Genomic DNA, 23,072 nt, shown 5'->3' on the forward strand with positions numbered 1-23,072 from the left:
GACAAGGCCTGGCAAAGCACGCGACGTCCACAGCAGCCACAACAGCAGCTTGGGGGCCTGAACGGCGGTTTGGAGCAGGGCCGTAAAGGAACGGCGGCTGCTAAACGCGCCGGTTGTGCTGCAGGACCCCCTAGGACCTTCCTCTCCCTCCAGCCATCCACCTCCTGCTTTTTCCACCCTTCTTGTGTACGTGAGCTTGTTCTGTTTGTTCTGTCCTGGGTTAATTAAGCTTGTGTAGGTAAGCTAAAGATTTCACTGTGTCACCTGCGTCTTATGTGCTTGTAAATAAACGTGACTGCTTTCTTTTTGCTTATGTGTGTAAATAGTCAATAAATTCAGTAGTATTTCCAAACCTTTCTTTGCCTTTGTTTTCCTCTTTGCATTTCGTCGTTTTAGTCTTTTCCCAGATTGGGCAGCTGCGGTGCGATACGGCCAAAGTTCTGGGTGAATCGGGTGAGTCGGGGATCCTGTAACGGTCGCGGTTGGACCATCCGCTCGGCCCATCATACCATCTAAACCGCGATCAGTAACAATTGGTGTCTGGGAGTGAGATTCGGGGCCCGAACCAAATTTTTAAAACATCTAAAAAAAAAAAAAAAATTTGGTCAAAATTTGGAGCAGCCGAAATTTGTTTGTTTTATAAAACCCGAATTTTGAAATCGCGCCATGGCTGGCCAAGGCGACGGGATGCCGGTGGGAGAGATAGACGGGGTAGAATCGACCCAGGACCTCGGGGAAATGTATGTGGATGAAAAAGAGGAGGAGAACATTGGCAATGTGGTTGAGGGGGTATCAGGCGCGCAAAATGGCGCCTCGCACATGGCTGCGGCAGCCGCACCCGCTGCACAGGTGGGAGGGATGGCCCAAATGCAGGCCCTCATGGAGCAATTTATGGTGCAAATGCAGGCGTCCCTCAAACTGCAGAGTGAGCAATTGGGGGTAATGGGGAACCGGATGGATGCTCAGGGTGAGCGATTGGAGGGCCAAATGGGGGTAATGGGGAACCGGATGGAGGCTCAGAGTGAGCAAATGGGGGTAATGAGGGACGAAGCGAGGGGTACTGGTGAGGAGTTAGACAAGAAATTTGGGAAGTTAGACAATAATTTTGAGGGGTTAGACAACGGGATAAAAGAGGTGAAACATGGGTTAACGGGGGTGGAAAATAGAATGGCTGCCCAGGAGAATCAGATAGAGGGGATGAAAAATGGGTTAATGGGGCTAGAAGATAGGATGGAGGACAAATTGCGGGAGATAGGGGAGCAATCCGCCAGAGAAATTAAACAAATGGGAGAGCAGATAGAGGAGGTAAAACTCGGGGTAGAAACCAAACTGGATGCTCAGAGGGATGAATTGGGACAGATGAGGGCGGCATCTACAAAAGAAAGGGAGGAGATGAAGGAGGAGATACGACGAGGTGTGGGTGAGGAGGTTTCGGGGCTACGCGAGGAGGTAAAGCGAGGTGAGAAGCGTATGGAGAAAGAAGTGAGGAATAATACGGCTAGGTTACAGGGGGGCATAGAGGATCTGACGAAGGGAGTAGAACAGCTGACAGAGGGACAGACGGAGTTAGTGGAGCAGGTTCAAAAGAACACTGCGGTACTAGGAGGGTTAAAGGTGACACAAAAAGAAATTAAAAACGAATTAATAGCGACACAGAGGCAATGTCAGATGGTACGTGAGGAACTGACAATGAGGGTGGACGAGGTGACAGAGATAATGGAGACAAAGGACCGGCAGGTGAGGATGCACATAGAGACGGTCACGGTAGCCTTAGAGGACGAACTTGAGGAGACGCACCGAGAAATAAAAGAGGTTAAACAAAAATTAGAGGAAGTGGAAGAAGAGGTGAGTGAAATTAAGAAGAGACGGACAGAAACTAAGAGAGAAATCCAGGAGGAGGTAATGGAATTGGTACAAGGTCGGTGCTCAACTCATAATGTGCTGCTCACTAACCAAATAAAGAGTTTGCAGGTGGCAAAGGAGGTGCGGAGACGAGGTGCCAAGGTGAGTGGCGATATAATCGGAAATGTACATGATGTGAGGAAAGCTTCAGTCGGCTTGGGGATTGGTTTGGATCCGGGTGTTCGTGAAAGGCCGTTGGTGAAGTGTGCGACAGGTCTGGTGTGCGAAGAAAGAGGTGTGCGAGAATGTCCGACCATGGGGTGTGTGAGGAAAAAGTGCACGCCGAAGGGTGAGTGCGTTGTCAAGAGTGGTGGTGAGAGTAGTGAGAGTGGCACGGAGCGTGAGTTGGTTGTGACAGGTGAGCGAGGATGTACACCTGGAATGGAAGGATGCACACCTGGAATGGTAGAGCGTGTGTGGGAATGCACATTTGAGTTGGTCGTAAGGCACGTGGTTGGGTGTGCGAGTAAGAGCACACCTGTGATTGTCACAGAGGAGGTGACCGAGGAAGGGGCGCGAAGAGGTGTGTTGGTGAGGTGTGCGAGCGACGAATGTGTGCCAAGGTGTTCGGTGGTCAGGTGTGTGACCAAGTCGGTGAGTGGAATGAGTGTACCGAGGTGTGTAAGGAAAGGTACGAGGAGCATGGAAACAGCTGGAGGTATGAGCAAGAAAGGGGTAGCGTATGCATGTAAGCATGCAGGTGAAGCATCGACGGTAACCGGGTTAGAGGTTAGAACGACTTATAGCCGAATCGGGCCCTCGGTGCGCGTCGGGCAGCTTCGCGTGCCGCGAGGACCAGCGGGGATCCGAACCACGGCGGTTTCGAAAGAACCGCCGTACGCGATCCACGCTGTGCCTCGCTTGGAACGGCCGCGTCCGGGCTCCACTAGGCGGAGCGGGCAGCCCGATAGGAAGGGTCGTCATGGCGACCACTTTCTATTGAGACGTGCCGGCAGGTCGAGATCGGGACATTGGATGGCTCCACGCCGAGGTGGTGCGTGGGATCTCGGCCCGGGTAAGCCCCCGTCCCTGCCCCGAATGCGGGACGTATCCAGCCGCTGGCACAAAACGACCCGCGTTCATTGCTCGGCTGTACGAAGCCGGGCTGTAGACGTGAATTGGCGCACCGAGAGGATGTAATAAGTAGACGGGTGATGAGGATAGGATAGTGTTTTGGCCCCGAAATTAGAAAAAAGAGCAAAATTTGATAATAGTGGGTAGAATTGGCAGTAGATGGAAAATTTTTGAATTGCTTGGAATTTGGTGAGCGAAATTGATAGTAGGACCTCCCCGATGTGGTGGGATGGCAAATCCACCATCCCTCACAGGTGGGGGCAAATGCGCTATAGCTTATGGGGTTGATGGCAGTGAAAACTAGCCCGGGTGGGTTAGGATATATCGTGTGTAGGGATCTAGCGAAGATGACATTAGGTAACGTTAAGTTTAGTTAGTGACTGATACCTGTAGTGGGGACGCAGGTAGTTTAGTGTGGATGATAATGACGTGGGAGCGCAATAGTTTAAAGGGACGACTGGGAAGCGCAAGTTTCAGAGGGGAGTAGTTAGCTGAGATGATGCCGTGTGTTTGAAGATTGAACAGGTGTGATTGCACAGGGGTGCAACTGAACAGGTGTGTGGAGCAGTGTATGAGGGAGTAGTGGTGATTGCGTGTTGTGTTGACCAAATGGTCCAGGAAGAGGAGGAGGGTGCAGGTGGCACCAAGTATGATTGCACAGGTGTGCAACGACAGGTGAATGGAGGACAGGTGTATGGAATAAATGGTATGGAGTATTGGAATGGATGGTCGTGGAGTGAGTATGGTGGAAATTGTGGAGTGGAGTGGATGGTGCGAAGGTGTGAATGGGGGGAAGAGTGGACCCCCATCACGGATACCCGGGGCGGGTAGTGTAAGTGTTAGGTAGAGGGTACAGGTAAATTGCGGTTGGATATTGGCATCTGTGGTGCGGGTGAAAGAATGGTCTTTGGATGGGTGCATTAGTGTTGTGGAAATGGCTGGGCGTGTAGCCTGTTAGTGTGTGTAGTTGGTTGGGCGCTCCACCACTGTGAGGATGTCGGCCAGGTGAGGCCGCAGGTGGGCTCTGGGAGCCGGTAGTAGTTGTTGTGGATGGGGCCCGAGGATCCGGAGGACGGACCCGGGTAGCCCAGTGCCAGAGGGCACCAAGGGGTGACAGAGCCAGGAGAGGGCCTTCCCCAGTTAGTTAGGTTAGGGTGAGGAGCTAGGTAAGCTCGGGTGGCAACTGCAGTGGTGGAGGTGTGCAGGTGGGTAGACCTGCTGGGAGAGCTACACGTCGCAGCCCAGAAATTGTGCGAGGGCACCGGGAGATGAATCGGGGGAGTGAGACCCCAAATTGAGAAGCACCACAGTTTGGTCAATGGGAATTGGTTTTTAGAACCCATAGTGTAAGTTGGCCAATGGATTGGCAGGGAGAGACCCCGGGTAGTGTAAAGTGTGTTAGTCATTTAGAGGATAGTTAGGAAGAAGGATCTCCTCGCACCATCTGCATCCACTCACCTGAGGTGACAGGTACTCCGCACCATGCCATGTTTAATTATTTTTGATGCAAATGTTTTGGATTGTGAGACGCATCATGACGTGGGTGTGACATTGTGCTTTGATGTTCCATCTCTGCCTCCTTATGAGGATTGATGATGAATTTGGTGATGGCAAATTTTGAAGTATAGGGATTGTGGCGACGAATTTGGTATAGAGGAAATATGGGGAGACGTGACAGTAGCGACGGATTGGTAATGTGTAGATTTTGTACATATGGGGTAAGGGCAAGGGTAGTGTAGGTGACAGGGGGGTGACGTACGGTAGGGACGAGCTTTCTCACTTCGCCCTCCGTACGCATTTCGCCTTGCATTGCCTTATTGACGTGTACCCTTGTGACCTTACCCCTCGCTCAATTGTCTTTCCCCTTTTGTCTCCCACATGACCTGTGCGCCATTGGGTGCCGAGGGGAGCGTGCGTGAGTCCTCCATTGTGCGCCCGAAATTCCCAGAACCAGCTGTCTGCATCGATGCACCACATTATGGACCACATGCCTGTGGCCGAGCACCACTTATGGACCCCATGGGTTGGGGCATGGCCCCTCTGCTGGAACCGGCCATGAGGGCCCGAAATCTTGCTGGCGGACCTTGGCCACAGGGCACCGATGCCCCACAGGTGAACCACACGTAGTCGGCCCTGTGGGCCATAAATAACAGAAAATAAAAAGGACACATTGGGTACACTTTATTACAAATAGGCTGCCAGTAAGTAAAGCAAAGGAATGACAACATCTGGAAGACCAAATAATAATAACCAGCAGAGGGAGCCGAAGAGCAAGAGATCACCTGCAGGGTTAGGGGTTGTTTGGTTATTTTTTATTGTTGAACATTGATGAACAATGGTGACTGCACCAATTGGTGCGTTTTTTTAGTGCTTTCATGGTGCGTCGATGCAGAGCAGACTGTCTCCCCCCCAGAAAGAACAATTACAGGTCCTGGGTTAGTTTTGTAAATAAAAATAGCGTCATTGTAAATAATGCTTCCCACCGTCAGTGTATAGTTTGAAGACCATTCCGCAATTCGGTTAACTGTGGGCGTAAGTCTGTTAGGCAGGGTGCAATGGAGCAGCGGGACACATTTATTTATGTTTTAAAACTGTCGCACTCAGGGTCAGGTTAAAAGTAGAGGGAACTACACCTACGTGTCACACTAAATAAAAGTTGTAGTCCCGGGACGTGCCTAAGAGGAGGAGGGTGCAGTGTTGCGGAGATGAGGACTGTATATTTTTTGATTGTGTGCTGTATTATTATTATTATTGTTTATTCTGCGCCCCCCTACCTCCGGAGCTGTGTAAAGGTGAAAGGGCATCCCATAATTAGTCCACAAGCAGACACGTCAGCCAAAGAATAGAATACCCCTGTTTGATAGTTATCTCTTATTCTGTGTTTTAGGGTAAGGCTGTGTCTCCCATTAATTGAAGTACTCCATTGCACCAGTGAAAGAGAATAGATCCCCTTTCATTCCCATCCCCAAAATCTCCTTTCCTTTCACATCCCCTTTCATCATTGCCAACCCTCGATTCTAATTACCTCCCCTCCAATAACCGCCATTGAACATGTGCTCGAATCGGAGAAGAAAGGCGTGCCCGCCCGTCGTCATCAAGGGCGGAGCCAGAGGGTCGCGCGGACCAACCAGGGCCGAGGTGAGCACCCCGATGGGCGTGTCCAAAAGGCCGGCGGCTTAATCGCCGGAGGCGCTATAAAAGGCGCACGCGAGAGAGTCGTGAGTTGGTCGTCAGAGAGGAGTCAGTCAGTGGAGTCGGTGGTCAGTTGGTTGCGGTGAGGAGTCGGTGGTGGTGGTCAGTTGGTTGCGTTGGTTGCGGTGAGGAGTCGGTGGTAAAGAGTGAGTGGACCAAGAACGAGTTGAGGGTTTGGACCAGACGAGTCGGACAAGGCCTGGCAAAGCACGCGACGTCCACAGCAGCCACAACAGCAGCTTGGGGGCCTGAACGGCGGTTTGGAGCAGGGCCGTAAAGGAACGGCGGCTGCTAAACGCGCCGGTTGTGCTGCAGGACCCCCTAGGACCTTCCTCTCCCTCCAGCCATCCACCTCCTGCTTTTTCCACCCTTCTTGTGTACGTGAGCTTGTTCTGTTTGTTTCTGTCCTGGGTTAATTAAGCTTGTGTAGGTAAGCTAAAGATTTCACTGTGTCACCTGCGTCTTATGTGCTTGTAAATAAACGTGACTGCTTTCTTTTTGCTTATGTGTGTAAATAGTCAATAAATTCAGTAGTATTTCAAACCTTTCTTTGCCTTTGTTTTCCTCTTTGCATTTCGTCGTTTTAGTCTTTTCCCAGATTGGGCAGCTGCGGTGCGATACGGCCAAAGTTCTGGGTGAATCGGGGATCCTGTAACGGTCGCGGTTGGACCATCCGCTCGGCCCATCATACCATCTAAACCGCGATCAGTAACAATATATATCTATATATATATATATATATATATATATATATATATATATATATATATATATATATATATATATATATATATATATATATACACATATATGCTTGATCGAGCTTGGTTACTAATCCCATCACCTGATTACCAAGAGTTCCCAAACCTGCAAGGAAACCAATCTAAAACATTAAATCAGCGATCTAAAACTTTACATTAGAATATTCGCATCACTGATTGTGGTTGTACTCGTCCTGGACGTGATGTTTCATCTTAGTTAATTATTCAACAATAATATACTGAACGAAGAAGCTGACCAAATAAGTTAGCACAGGGCAACAACAGACTATCAAAAATACATCTACACTGGATTTTCCCCCTGGTAATAGAATATTGCACTTGATCGCATATTGGAGTAATGCATCCAAAAAGTATTCGTTTTCAATATTGATGTGTATAGGTCACTGAATTAAGCATTTATGTGATAATCCTTCATGAATTAGTTCATTTGGTGGCGAGAGCTTTCATTTGATGTGCCACATTCCCAGGTTTACTCTGAAATATAAAAAGGTGGAAAACATTTACAAGACCGTATCTCACCATTTGGAGGGGAGGATGGGGTGTGGGGTGGGTGGGGGGGTGTCACAAATGACCTGAAAAAAACCACTCAAATAGCTAAAAAAAAAAAAAAACACACCATCATTTTTTCGAATCAGGACTTATTCCTCTACAAAATTAACCATGGTGTTAAGAATTAACATGCAAATCCCACAGGACCTCATTTTGCTGCTGGTTGCATCATTTTCTGGGGGCATGGCTGTGCCACTGGTGCAGTGCCCCTGTTACCAGTAAGCTGGTACTCATTATGCCAACCTCAGAAGAATGACATGTTGAGTCATTCCACCTGGTGCTATTTCAACGGCCCGACAGGAGCTCAAATTCAAGACCCGAAGATCTCACCCAGCCACCTTAACCTTTAAGCCAACCACAGGTTTATCATCGCTGGTGAACATACCGTTTCATTTAATTACTTTTAAAGGACAATGTGGGTGGGAATGGGCGGAGGGGGGGGGGGGGCGGGAGGGGTCGGCTGAGGATTTCACCGACCGTGTTGGATACTTCTCCAAGCCATTAATTGTAGTTCACCAAAACATGTAAATCCACAAAAGTTCATCAAACTGGACAACAGCAAAATATACGGGCGTTGTCACAAACCTTCCTTGTGAAGAGTTCTAAGCAAAGAAGGTTTTGATTTTCTTGGTCTCCGAACATTCAGGTGTTGATCTATGTGCAGTTCATCTTTCAGTTCAAACTTCGCCCCTGAATCTGGGGGAAAAAAAACAAAGCCTTTTTAAAAATAGAGGCAGACAGTCTTAGATTGTAGACCAGAAACACTATGGAAACAAGCAGTTCCTGAGTAACACAGTTGGTTTTTTCACTTAAGAGAAGATGTCATATTTTGCAGTAACCAACATAAATGGAAAGAAGGTAGTAAATAAAGGAGCACAATATCAGATAGTTGCCATGTAGAAGAAACTTCTGAGATTAACTGCTGCCATAAATAAATATGTAAAACAAGAGAAACAGTCAAATTGTAAAGCACAGCATGAGTAGGCAGGAGGAAAAACGAGCTAGAAGAGCAGAACAGTTGATTGATAGAACAGCACGAGGAAAAAGTGTAAATGCTGTGACCAGCCAGGCCGTGAACTGAACAATCGGCAGAGAAGAGTCATTTTATGGCTACAGCATTGAAGTAAGAACCAGTCTGCTCTCCATCAATAGATGGAGGTCCTCAATATCAGACATGAGACCAGGGCCGTCTGTGGAGACACATCTCAAGCTTTAGATATAGTCTGGCATCCTGCCTTACTCTCCAAACTCTCTGCCTATACAACACAACAACAACATGCATTTTAAGGCCATTTTCCCTGCTAGAGCAGGGGTCTGCCTATGCTCAATAGTATCTAGGGCCAACTCCACACATGCTCCACACAACTTCCTCTACTCCCATAGTCAATGTGTGGCTCTCAATGGAATCCTTTCATCTCCTCTCCCTGTTAAGGCTGGAGTACCCCAAGGCAGTGTTCTGGGTCCAGTCCTAATTCCTGATCTTCATCAACAATCTTTGACTCTGGGCATTCTTCTTCGTACAAAGTCCTTCCCTGGCACTCCTGAACTCTTATCTACCGACAAGGCCTTCATTCGCAGCTTGAGGGTACTGCTCCCCCTCGAGGCTGACTCCCCTGACTCACACCTTGCTCACCTCGACACCGTGGAAACCAAGGCCTTCAAAATCATTGGAATTGCCCAGCTGAGCGCGGAGAGAAAAACAACGCCATATAGATGGCTTCATCGGTACCCGCAGTGGTCCAGTAAGTTTGGGCCACTTCTCCCAAAGTCAGCAGTCATGTTTGTGTGAAGTTAAGTCCGGTGTTGTCTCGTGTATTTGTCTGCACACGTGCTTGATTTGTGTTGCAGCTGATCCACGAGTCTTAAGACCATACAAAACAAATAAATTATTTGTTTATGATGCCAAAGTCCTCAACTGATGTCTTCAGCTGGCTAGACACGTTATTTATTCCTGGGGTTTTGTAAATATATAGGATATAGTTAATATTGTAAGTGAGCTATGAGAGTGGATGTCACACTCTCATTTCTGCATGCGTGAGAAGTGGGAAGAATTCTGCTGACGTCTTTCTGTCTTTGTCACTGTCGCTCTCTCATGAAATGCAGATTTACCGAAGCACAACTGACAACTGAATGATTACTGACTTCTAGTTGTGAAGCATGACACCCCTGCAACTCAAACTCACCCAGTACGTTGTTTCACCACCACCTCTTTCAGAGCTTGACAGACCACCAAATTGATTAGTGAGACAACCGTTAGCTCATTCCTTTGTGCGCCAACAAACAAAACGCCCTTGCGTAAACCTGAGTTGCACTGTTATTTGGTCTCTATCGTGAACTTGCCATGTCATGTCATACTCAAATAAGATTTGGAAATCACTTCAGGTTGGCTGACATATTGGCCTAGAGGTACGTACACTCATGTCTAAGCTATCCAGCCAAGGTTTGAATCCCGACCCAGCTACAATGTGTCATCTCAGTATTTATCAGTGTGGGTGATGTGTGCTGTCTCTTTAAAGGACGTTCAGCCGGTGTACCATCTGCCGGCTATTGTTGTTGGATGTTAAGGATCCCATGGTGTCCTTCGTGAATACTAGGCGAGCTAGCACTGGCACCCTGAACACATGCCAAATTTCTGCCCTAACCAGCAGGGGGCGTTGCATCAGCAGCACAGCCACGCCTTCAGCCAATGATGCTACCACGCAGCCTTATTCTGCATACAAACAAACAAGTTTTCAAATAATGGTAATTAAACGTGTGTGCGTGTGTGTAGAATTTTCCGGTCTCTTTTCTCCTTTCTATAATGGTTCAAGACAGACTTACCAGCATCGTCCAATCTATAACATAAAATAATGCATCAACACCAAAGCAGGCAAACATTTTCAACCTGATACACGTACAAAGCGAAATGCAAAATTATTCACTAGTACAAAGGATGATGAAGAAAAATCCTATTTGAAAAAAAGCAAGCAAGCAAATAATAACAAGAAAGAGCAATCAGGGATTGCAGACCCTCGCCAGGATGTGTTTTTAGTGTTTTTTAAGGCTTTTGTGTTAAAACAAATATGGCGGCCAAACCACATGACCGAAGACATCATCATTTGTTTTCCTCCACCAATTTATCCATAGATGATGCTCAATAAATTTCATCTTGAACGGATTAAGTTTTGTACTTGTCGAATTATGACATCATAATGGAGGAACCTATGACATCATCATTAACATATATTATTCCCAATGGAGAGTTCTTTACAATGAGCCATGTCTCAATTTTTTCAATGCTGCACTTTCAAAGATATGGAGGTGCAAATGTTTTTGGTTTTTCCAAGATGGCGCCAATATCATGTGACCTATGACATCATAATTATCATAAAAACTTCTGCAGGAGGAGGTGTACCTATGGTGAAAATTTCCCGTCAATTGGACCAACGGTTGCAGAGAAAATCATATTTATTCTGTGCGGACAAACAGACAAACAAACGGACAGACAGACAGACAAATGAAAAATCACTCAAAGAGCGACATTTGGCAAAAGAGAACAATGTAGAATGGCACTCAGTAGAGCATCCTTCTTACCTCACAAATAATTGGTGGTTGAATTCAGTGAAGTGATTTGCAAATCGTCTTCAAATTTTAAGTTAATCGGATGGAAATTGACAATTTCAGAAATTCGGCCTATGTTGACCTCAAAAATAGTTGGTAGTTGGTTTCAGTAAGCTGATATGCAAATCCTATTCAGATTTCAAGTCAATCGGATGAAAATTGAGGATTTGAGAAAAATGGATGACCTTCGGCCTATGTTGACATTTTGGCCGAAGCCGATATCAAAAATATTTGGTGGTTGAATTCAGTTCGCTGATGTGAAAATCTTATTCAAATTTCAAGTCAATTGGATGAAAATTGAGGATTTTAGAAATTTGAAGAAAGTGGTTGACCTTTGGCCTACATTGACCTTTTGACCTCAAAAATAAATAGGATTTTGTCGGACCACGAACTCTACCATTTGGTGAAGTTTCGTGAACATTGGTTTAAAATTGTGACCTGTAGGCAAGTATAAGTGAGCGGACAGACAAAAAAAAAAACACCGCGCGCGCGCACGCACGCGCACACGCACACACACACACACGCACGCACGCACGCACGCACACACACACACACACACACACACACACACACACACACACACACACACACACACACACACACACACACACACACACACACACACACACACACACGTCAAAAAAAAATTCCCAAGGAACAAACAACCAGACAGACTCAAATGCAATACCTTCTCCTATGGTGAGGGTAACTAGAACGGCACTCTGACGTTGCGACGTCGACCGATATGACTCCACCCACATTATTACATCATTATACATACTTGTACCAAGTTTGATTTATGTGCCTTCAGCTGTTCTCAAGTATCACATTTTTACCTGACATGACCTTTGACACCAAAATCCAGTTCGTCTTAGTTTGCCTTTGCATCATAATATATACATATACCATGTTTGGTAAAATTCCCATCACTGGTTTACAAGTTAGCTCAACAACAATTTTTTTAAACTAACAGGACCTCTGATCTTTGACCTCTTGACCCTATAAATCGAATCAGTTCAGCTTTGCGTCATTATACATACTTCTACCAAGTTTGACTTGGTTCCCTTCAGCCGTTCTTAAGTTATTGCAGTAATGAAAAATATATTACATACTCTGACCTTTGACCTCTTGAACCAAAAATCAAATCATTTCATCTTTGCAACATACATACCTGTACTAAATTTGGTCAAAGTCCCATCACTGGTTCACAAGTTATCATGACATGATTTTTTTTCCCTCACATGACCCTTGACCTTTGACCTCATTACCCCAAAATCTAATCGGTTCATCTTTGCAACATACAGACCTGTACTAAATTTGGTCAAAGTCCCATCACTGGTTCACAAGTTATCATGACATGATTTTTTTTCTCTCACATGACCCTTGACCTTTGACCTCATTACCCCAAAATCTAATCGGTTCATCTTTGCAACATACAGACCTGTACTAAATTTGGTCAAAGTCCCATCACTGGTTCACAAGTTATCATGACAACATAATTTTTTTTTAACCTCACATGACCCTTGACCTTTGACCTCATTACCCCAAAATCTAATCGGTTCATCTTTACATCATTATACCTACCTGCACCAAGTCTGACTTGCATCCCTTCAGCCGTTCTAGAGTTATTGCGGTGATGAAAACCCATCACGGACGGATGCACGGACAACTCAAAAATATAACTGCTCCTGCGACTTTGGTGGCCTCCTTTCCGGAGTAAAAAAGTAGTAAACCTAAAACCCCATCTTCCAAAAAGGTAAATGAGTAGACTGCATTGGAAGAATGAGAACAACGGCAAATCACAAAACAGATCATTGGTGGTTGTTGTTGTCGTTTCCTATGCTTGTGATGCTTGCGTCATTTTATGGGGGCACCACCGTGCCGCCGGTACCAGTAAGCTGGTACTATTTTTGCCGACTCTGGAAAGATGACAAGTTGAGTGACCCGGCACAGTGAAAGATGACCCGGCACGGGCTCAAACTCAATACCCGAAGATCTCAACCTGCCTCCTTAACCGTTAAGCCAACACCAAGTTTATCATTGTGGTGAAAATACCATTTCATCTGATTACTTTTAAAAGGACAATGGGGGGCTGAGGATTTCACCTACCATGTTGGATACTTCTCCAAGCCATTAATTGTAGTTCACCAAAACATGTAAATCCACAAAAGTTCATCAAACTGGTCAACAGCAAAATATACGGGAGTTGTCACAAACCTTCTTCACAACGACTTTCAAGCAAAGAGGGCTTTGATTTTCTTGGTCTCCGAACATTCAGGTGTTTCTCTATGTCCAGTTCATCTTTCACTTCAAACTTCGCCCCCGAATCTGGAACAAAAACTCACTTTTTATAAAGGCAGCGGACAGTCTTAGGTTATAGACCAGAAACACTATGGAAACAAACCTTTCCTGAGTAACACAGTTGGTCTTTTCACTTAAGAGAAGATGCCACATTTTGCAGTAACCAACATGAATGCAAGGAAGGTAGTAAATAAAAGAGCACAATATCAGATAGTTGTTGCCGTTGCCATGTAGAAGAAACTTCTGGGATAAAATGCTGCCATAAAATAAATACTTAAAACAAGAGAAACAGTCAAATTGAAAAGCACAGCAGGAGTAGGCAGGAGGAGAAACGAGCTAGAAGTGCAAAGAGGTTGATTGATAGAACAGCACCAGGAAAGAGTGTAAAGGATAGCAAGGCCGTGAACTAAACAATCCTCAAAGGTGACATTTTCTGGCTGTAGCATTATAGTAAGAAACAGCACCTACTCTCCCAACAAAGAATGTAGGTCATCAAAATCAGACATGAGATCAGGGCCATCTGTCGAGGAATATCTCGAGCTTTAGATAAAGTCTGGCATCCCACCTAACTCTCCAAACTATCTGCTTATGTCCTACTAGCGGAGCCTACCTGTCGCTTCACTGACGGTCCAATTGTTTGGGAGGAGGGAGGAGGGGAGGGTGGATGGAAGAGTGGGGTAGGGGAGAGTGAGGGAAAGGGAGGGAGGGGGAAGGGAGGAGGGGAGGATGAGAGAAGTTGAAAAGGGAACAATTGTTTGGGGGTGAGATGGGGGGTGTGAGGGGAGGGGGGTGGAAGTGGGGTAGCCTGGGGGAGGGACTGTGGAGGGAAGGAGGGGGGAGGAGGAATGGATGAGGCCAAATCTACCCGTGCAAAGAGTGCTTTAATCTCAGCCTTGCCCAGGTAAAAAAAAAGGAGGTTGCAAAACCCTCTGCCACCACCACCAGGTGGTGCTTCACAGTACACATTTACATAGAGAACCCTCCCCCCCTCCCCCGGCGAGGCTTGTACCCCGAGTTGTGTGGCTCTCAAATGGAATTATTTATTCTCCTTTCCCTGTCAAGGCTGGAACGCCCCAAGGCAGTCTTGATTTTGGCAGTTTAACCATAAGAGTTGTAAGCACCTCTTGTGTGACCTGTAGGAATATTTGGGGGACAGAGCACAAACAGAGCTGGGGGAGCTAGGCCGGAGAGGAGTCGGTAGAAGACAGAAAGACCACCAACCTGCCTGCGGTGAGTGAGTGAGTGAAAGGCCCACAGAGTTAGATTATTCGCGGGAGATGCCAATGATTCTGAAAGCTTTGGTTTCAACAGCGTGAAGACGAGCTAGGTGTGAGGCAGGAGCACCGGCCCATAGGGGAGAACAATATTCCATTGAGCTGCAAATGAAAGCCTTGTATGTGGTGAGGAGCTCAGGTGTGCCAAGGAAGGACTTCGCACGACGGAGGATGCCCAGTCGGCAACTGGCTTTGGAGGCCAGATTTGAAATGTGGTTTTCCCAGGAAAGATCATGGCAGACAGTGAGACCCAAAAGCTTGAGTGACAGAACTTCTTTGAGAGGATTGTTCAGAAAGTAGATGGGAGGGTTGTCCAGTCGGTCTTTTCGGAGAGACATCGTAAGAGTGTGAGATTTGTCAGGATTGAAAGACATGTTCCACTTGTTTGCCCAGTCTGTGATTTTGTCCAGTTCTGCAGAGAGTGAGGAGGCTGCAGACTGCCGATCTGAGGGATGAGGTATGAAGCGGCAGAGAGGTGGAGTCATCAGCAAAGTGATAGAGAGGATTTTCCAGAGAGACGGAGAGATCATTGATCAAGACCAGAAAAAGCACAGGGCCCAGAACACTGCCTTGGGGAACTCCAGCCTGAACAGGAAGAGGAGATGAGAGAAACCCATTCAGGGCCACACTGATCTTCCTGATTTCTCTTCATCAACATTTCTCTTCATTTCATTCATTCAACATTCAACAACATTCAACACTCATTTCTCTTCATCAATTCCTGATCTTCATCAACAATCTCTGACTCTGGAAAATCCTCTATCTATTTGCTGATGACTTCACCCTCTGCCATGGCATCCCTCATCCTTCAGACAGGCAGCCTGCAGCCTCTCTTCAGACCTTGATAAAATCACAAGCTGGTCAAACACTTGGAATATGTCTTTCAATCCTGACAAATCCCACACTCCGACTTTCCTAAAGGACCATCTGGCAAGCTACTGAATTTCATCTGCCTAAACAATGCTCTTGAAGAATTCCAGTCAATCATACAACTGAGTCTCACTATCTGTCATGATCTTTCTTTCGCAAACCACATTTCAAAGTTGGCCTCCAAAGCCAAATGGGTATCCTCCTTCGTTTAAAGTCCTTCCTTGGCACACCTGAACTCATATCCACTTACAAGGCCTTCATCCGCAGCTCAATATAGTACTGCTCTCCCCTCTGGTCTGACGCCCGTGACTCGCAACTTTCTCAGCTCGACACTGTAGAAACCCATGCCTTCATAATCATTGGAATCTCCCACACCAAAGCTGAGTCTCTGGGTCTCTCACTTTCCCATCACAAACAGGTCTTCTACCACCTCTTTTCTGGTCTTGCTCCCTCTGATCTTTCCGTACTATCCACCCACCTTCGGTTTCTGCAAGGCAGACATGGTGTCCCAATAACCCCTTTCTGGTATAAATCACAAAATCCAGATTCAATGCTCACCTCCACTCATTCGTTACTTCTTTTTTTCCCTCACCTGTAAAACCACCTTCCATACACTCTTCAATCTCTTTCTTCCCTCTAGTGATTCAGGACAGCTGTGCACTGCCATCTCAGATCATCCCCCATGCACAAGCATGATCAACTCTCCCCAAACTAACCTCTTTCTGAGTTTCGTGTTTTTCCTCCCATTTCTATGGCTGACAGTTTGCGGCTGTATCCATCTTCTCCACCCCCGTGTTCTCCCCTTGCTCTCATTCTTCCCCACATTCCATCTTGTCCTCAAACCTGCCATTGGTGTGCCCTCCTCCCCCTGTCATTCTCATAATTTTTTTGTTCTCTTATGTCCTCCTCCGCTCTGTGTTCTATCTCCTCCACAAGCCTTGACACGGTATACAAACACGAACAAACACAAACGTATTTGAGGCATTTCATTTGCCCGAGTGCAAGAAAAAACGAGCAAGCTATTTATTACGTGTGGAAACGTGGTGGAACTAGAACGGCACTCGGTAGAGCGCATAACTCCACCAGCCTCAACAGTTTACGTTTTGTATCCCAATGATAGGTCGGATCTAAATTCGAACCTGAACCAAAATCTAATCGGCTTGTTCTTGTCACCTAACCAACTTGTCCACCAAGTTTAGTCATAACTCGTCCATAACCTTTTTAAAATATCATGTTATATATCACTTTTCGCCCGATCTCTCAATGGTGAAGAATCACTGAAAAATTAAATAATTCTCGTATCCGAATTCATATTCAGATCTTCACCAAAAACAAGTTGATTCGGTCTTGTCACACACACAACCTCTCCACCAAGTTTTGTCTGAATCTGTCCACAACTTTTTGAGATATCCTGCTATGTATCGTTTTTGGTCCCATCTTCCAATGGTGAGGAATCACTTTTAAAATTCTACTAGCCGGATCCGAATCCGGATCTTCACCAAAATCTAATCATTTCATTCTTGTCAGAAGTGCTACATCTCTGCCAAATTTCGTCCGAATCCGTCCACAACTTTTTGGGATATCTTGTTCGCAGACAAAGTACGGACAAAGCTATGTTCACAGACAGAGCTTAAAACCAGCACATTAACAGACAGACAAACAAACAGACAGGGGTGAAAATATAACCTCCATCCACCTTCGGTGGTGGAGGTAATAAAAATAATAAAAAATAAATGGAAAATTAATTGAAATCATGTTGTAGTCAGAGAGCCTACTACACTCTATTTCAACCCATAGCATACAAAAGGTTTGACCCCCTAGAGTTGTTGGGGGTATCAAGCTGAGTAAAAAAAAGTATGTAAGATTGACCCCCCCTGCTGGAACTAGTCACCAGACCCCCCTAAAATGACCCCAATAATGGGTTATTTCAACCCATCTCATACATGGACCAAATTTGGTTACAATATAGTGTCATGTCAGGACATTACAAAAACATCAAATCTAACAACTTACCCTGCTGGAAAGGTGATGTTAGACCCCCCGCAAAGTACCCCCCAAAATGGGTTATTTCAACCCATCTCATACATGGACCAAATTTGGTCACAATATAGTGTCATGTTAGGACATTACAAAAACATCAAATCTAACAACTTACCCTGCTGGAAAGGTGATGTTAGACCCCCTGCAAAGTGCCCCCCCCTAAAAACGGGTTATTTCAACCCATCTCATACATGGACCAAATTTGGTTACAATATAGTGTCATGTCAGGACATTACACAAACATCAAATCTAACAACTTACCCTGCTGGAAAGGTGATGTTAGACCCCCCCGCAAAGTACCCCCCAAAATGGGTTATTTCAACCCATCTCATACATGGACCAAATTTGGTCACAATATAGTGTCATGTTAGGACATTACAAAAACATCAAATCTAACAACTTACCCTGCTGGAAAGGTGATGTTAGACCCCCTGCAAAGTGCCCCCCCCTAAAAACGGGTTATTTCAACCCATCTCATACATGGACCAAATTTGGTTACAATATAGTGTCATGTCAGGACATTACACAAACATCAAATCTAACAACTTACCCTGCTGGGTAGGTGATGTTAGACCCCCCGCAATCTCCTATTGCATATACGAACCAAATTTGGTCACGATGTACAAATATAACAAATCTAACGTTACCCTTCTGGAAAAGGTGGGTGATGTTAGACCCTTCCTCAAAACAATCTACACACAAAATACATGATACTTCAAATATATAAACTCACCATCAGTCAATGAGGATTACTATTTATTACCACAAGACTCAAACATAAACGAAACATGACTTCCTGTCAGCAACAGAGCTCTTATTTTAGGGAAGACATCATGATTTATCGTTGTTTTAAAATTCATTTAAAACAATAAATGATACAGGAATAGGTCATTGGAAACTAATAGGTCATTGGATACAGGAAACTATTAATCTCCATTGTAAGAGGCTTCTGAGCTTTATTAGTTAATCTTTGTAATAAGATTAAACATTTTAAATTATCAAACCAATGCATTTCAAATAATGTTTGATTGTTAAACATTTTAATATCCTCTAATGTGGAACAAATATCAACTTTGTTATCATTATTAACCAAAAGAAGAGGGGAATGTCAAGAGGAAAACATAAATTCTTCAGATTAAGTTTCCATACTTACTATATGAAAGCATGTTGCTTAAAAACTGGAAAATCTAGAATATGCAGTTCCTCAAGGAGGGGCTCGTTCAGTATCTGTGAAAGTTAAATACAAAATGTATTTGCTATTTGACCATATAATGCTCATGAAATTTAGGATAGTATGCCTACAAGTCAATCATCTCTGATTGGTTTCATTCAGGCTTCTATTATTATATTATATTTGATCATGTCATGCTATTATAAGTGCATCAACAATATTTTATTGGTTGTCCTCTATTGGCTTCCGTAGTTTACAAAAAATATTACCAAGGAGGGCCTAGCAAGGTCATTTGCATACTTTTACTAAACTAGGGGCATTAAATGATGATGTATGTCAATGTACAGACATGTCTTAAGCTGTTAAGTTGTTACATTTGATAATTTGTAATATCCTGATGACATGATTGTGACCGAAGTTGGTTCATGTAAACGATGGCTTGAAACAGGGGTACTTTGGGGCCGGGGGGGGGGGGGGGGGTCTAACATCACCTACCCAGCAGGGTAAGTTGTTAGATTTGATGTTTTTGCAATGTCCTGACATGACACTATATTGTGACCAAATTTGGTCCATGTATGAGATGGGTTGAAATAACCCGTTTTTAGGGGGGGGGGGCACTTTGCGGGGGGTCTAACATCACCTTTCCAGCAGGGTAAGTTGTTAGATTTGATGTTTTTGTAATGTCCTAACATGACACTATATTGTGACCAAATTTGGTCCATGTATGAGATGGGTTGAAATAACCCATTTTGGGGGGTACTTTGCGGGGGGTCTAACATCACCTTTCCAGCAGGGTAAGTTGTTAGATTTGATGTTTGTGTAATGTCCTGACATGACACTATATTGTAACCAAATTTGGTCCATGTATGAGATGGGTTGAAATAACCCGTTTTTAGGGGGGGGCACTTTGCAGGGGGTCTAACATCACCTTTCCAGCAGGGTAAGTTGTTAGATTTGATGTTTTTGTAATGTCCTAACATGACACTATATTGTGACCAAATTTGGTCCATGTATGAGATGGGTTGAAATAACCCATTTTGGGGGGTACTTTGCGGGGGGTCTAACATCACCTTTCCAGCAGGGTAAGTTGTTAGATTTGATGTTTTTGTAATGTCCTAACATGACACTATATTGTAACCAAATTTGGTCCATGTATGAGATGGGTTGAAATAACCCATTATTGGGGTCATTTTAGGGGGGTCTGGTGACTAGTTCCAGCAGGGGGGGTCAATCTTACATACTTTTTTTTACTCAGCTTGATACCCCCAACAACTCTAGGGGGTCAAACCTTTTGTATGCTATGGGTTGAAATAGAGTGTAGTAGGCTCTCTGACTATTGGAGGAGTTCATAGAGTAACTTTAATGCAGGAGGCAAAATTGGCCACTGGTATGGGATGCTCGTTTGGTGATGCGAGGAATGAAGGAGAGGACAGAAATGCGAGTTGGAAAGCAGAGGTCAAAAGTCGATGCCTCCGGAATGGATTGCCAAGAAAAGTGCTTTAATGGTAGTATTGAAGGAGCTGTGGCTCCCACGTCGATCGAAAGAATGGACGCGACAAAAAGCTTGAATTCATCTGAGCTGCTTTATTCGAATCAAACACTCAGGCACTCTGGGAAAAACGTTTTACGGTCAGCAATATATATCTATTCCGCCAGGGGGTTTGCCCAGGCCTGGCGCCAGGGGGCGTGGCCCCGCGTCCCGGCTGCGGCCTGGCAAGTTGAGGGCGAGCCTGCCCGGGCGTCCCGACCGAGGCCTGGCAAGTCGAGCGCGGGCCTGCCCGGGCGTCCTGGACGAGCCCGGCCTGGTGATCGCTCCGCGTCCTTGATAGGTGCAAGGCGATTGTGTAACCCCAGCGGCAGCCGCTACACACGTCCCCCCAGAATCGACTTGCACCGGCAGGGTCAACTTGAGGGGGGTCCTGATGACCCGGCCGAAGCGACCCCTGGCGGGTCGTGGGAGGGGGTCCGGTGAGGTGGTGGGCGGTCGAGTGGGGGGCACCGTGGACGGGGGGCGGCCTCGCCGCGGCGGGAGGGCCACCCGTGGTGGGTGGTCGACGTCCACGTGCGCCGGCTTGAGGCGGTCCACTGCAATCCGGTCTGACCTGCCGCCGATGTCGATGACGAACGACTTGTCGTCCCGTCGCAGCACCCGGAAGGGCCCGTCGTACGGCGGCTGGAGTGGCCGCCGATGTGCGTCGTGACGCACAAAAACATACTCCGCGGTGCGGAGTGCTGGGGGGACGTAGGACTGGGGGTCACCGTGGTGGGATGTCGGCACGGGGGCAAACCGTCGGGCGGCCTCCTGGAGGTCCGAGCGCTGGCGAGCTGCGGACCAGGGGCTGGTAGCGTCGGGCACGAATTCGCCCGGGACGCGTAGCACCTGGCCATAGACCAGCTCGGCGGTGGATGCCTGGAGGTCCTCCTTGGGGGCCGTGCGAAGGCCCAAAAGGACCCACGGCAGCCGGTCGGCCCAACCGCCGTCTTGAAGGCCGGCCATGAGCGCGGCCTTCATGGAGCGGTGGAATCGCTCGCACAACCCATTTGCTTGGGGGTGGTAGGCCGTAGTACGGTGGAGCTTGACCCCCAGGTTGCGGGCGACCGCGCCCCACAGCTCGGAGGTGAACTGTGGTCCGCGGTCTGACGAGATGTCCGCCGGTGCGCCGAAGCGGGCGACCCAGGTGGCGATGAAGGCCTGCGCCACGTCGGCGGTGGTGGTGGAGACGAGGGGAACGGCCTCCGGCCACCTGGTGGTCCTGTCCACCATGGTGAGCAGGTGTGTGAACCCTCGTGATGGGGGAAGGGGGCCCACCAGATCCACGTTGACGTGGTCGAAACGTCGTTCGGGCACGGTGAAAGGTGCCAGCGGGGCCTGGGTGTGTCGGTGGACCTTGGCCCGTTGGCAGGCGGTGCAGGCGCTGGTCCAATCGCGGACGTCCCGACGAAGGCCGTGCCAGACGAAACGCGCCGACACCAGCTTCTGGGAAGCTTTCCGGCCCGGGTGGGAAAGGCCGTGGAGGGAGGCGAAGATGCGGCGTTGCCAGGTGACGGGCACGATGGGGCGAGGCCGGCCTTGGGAGACGTCGCAGAGCAGGACAGTGTCCGCGCAGGGGATGTCGGCCAGGCGGAGGCCCGTGTCCGCCGCCCGGAGGGCTTGCACCGTGGTGTCGGTGGTTTGGTCCGCCGCCATAAGCGCAAAATCCACGCCCAGGTGGACCGCGTTCGCGCTGGCCCGGGAAAGACAGTCGGCCACGGCGTTGTTTTTGCCGGCGACGTGCCGGATGTCCGTGGTAAACTCCGACACGGCGGAGAGGTGGCGCTGTTGGCGGGCCGACCATGGCTCCGTGACCTTGGCCATTGCGTAAACCAACGGCTTGTGGTCGACGAACGCCGTGAAAGGTCGGCCCTCCAGGAGGTGGCGGAAATGGCGGACGGCCAGGTGTAGACCGAGGAGCTCCCGGTCAAACGTGCTGTATTTGAGCTCGTTCGGCCGGAGCTGCCGGCTGAAAAAAGCGAGTGGCTGCCAAACCCCGTTCACCCATTGCTCATGTACGGCGCCCACCGCGTAGTCAGAGGCATCCGTGGTGAGGGCGATGGGAGCGTTGAGCACCGGGTGAGCGAGCAGTGTTGCGTCGGCGAGGGCCCGCTTTGAGCTTTGGAAGGCCGCATCCATTGCTGCGGACCAGGCGATGTCGTGCTTGGCCGGCTTGCCCCGGAGGGCTTCGTAGAGGGGCCGCATGAGTTGAGCAGCGCGGGGCACGAAGCGGTGATAAAAATTCACCATTCCCAGGAATTCCTGCAGGGCCTTTATGGTGCGGGGACGCGGGAAAGTGGTGATGGCCTCGACCTTGGTTGGCAGCGGCACAGCCCCGTTCTTGGTGATGTGGTGGCCCAAAAAATCAACGGCCGTCGTGCCGAAGTGGCATTTGGCCGGGTTGACGATGAGGCCGTGCTCGCTGAGGCGCCCGAACAGTGTTCGGAGGTGGAGGAGGTGCTCGGCCCGGGACGTGCTGGCGACGAGGATGTCGTCCAGGTAAACGAAAAGGAACGGCAGGTCACGCAGCACGCCGTCCATCAAGCGCTGGAACGCCTGAGCCGCGTTCTTGAGACCAAACGGCATCCGCAAGAACTCGAATAAGCCGAACGGCGTGATGACTGCCGTTTTAGGGACGTCGGCCGCCCTGACAGGTACCTGGTGATATCCCCGTATGAGATCAATTTTCGAAAAAATGACCCGTCCCGCCAGACGGGCGGAGAAGTCTTGGATATGCGGGATCGGGTACCTGTCGGGTGTTGTAGCGTCATTAAGACGGCGGTAGT

The 23,072-nt window shown here is 47.6% G+C and overlaps 1 protein-coding gene across 11 annotated transcripts in view; it reads right to left on the minus strand.

The window, feature by feature from the left end:
• Window positions 1-23,072, minus strand: part of LOC137414496 (uncharacterized) — a 114,653-nt gene that overhangs the window by 24,082 nt on the left and 67,499 nt on the right. For all 11 annotated transcript variants that reach the window (XM_068100066.2, XM_068100060.2, XM_068100027.2 and 8 more), the window contains 2 exons: window positions 13,317-13,427; window positions 8,085-8,195 (listed from right to left, as the gene is read on the minus strand). In XM_068100066.2, the coding sequence (XP_067956167.1) occupies window positions 8,085-8,195; window positions 13,317-13,427 (222 nt within the window). The remainder of the gene's footprint in view (window positions 1-8,084; window positions 8,196-13,316; window positions 13,428-23,072) is intronic.

This window comes from Myxine glutinosa, chromosome 1 (genome assembly GCF_964187855.1).
Source record: "Myxine glutinosa chromosome 1, kmMyxGlut1.1, whole genome shotgun sequence".
NCBI classification, from domain to species: Eukaryota; Metazoa; Chordata; class Myxini; order Myxiniformes; family Myxinidae; genus Myxine; species Myxine glutinosa.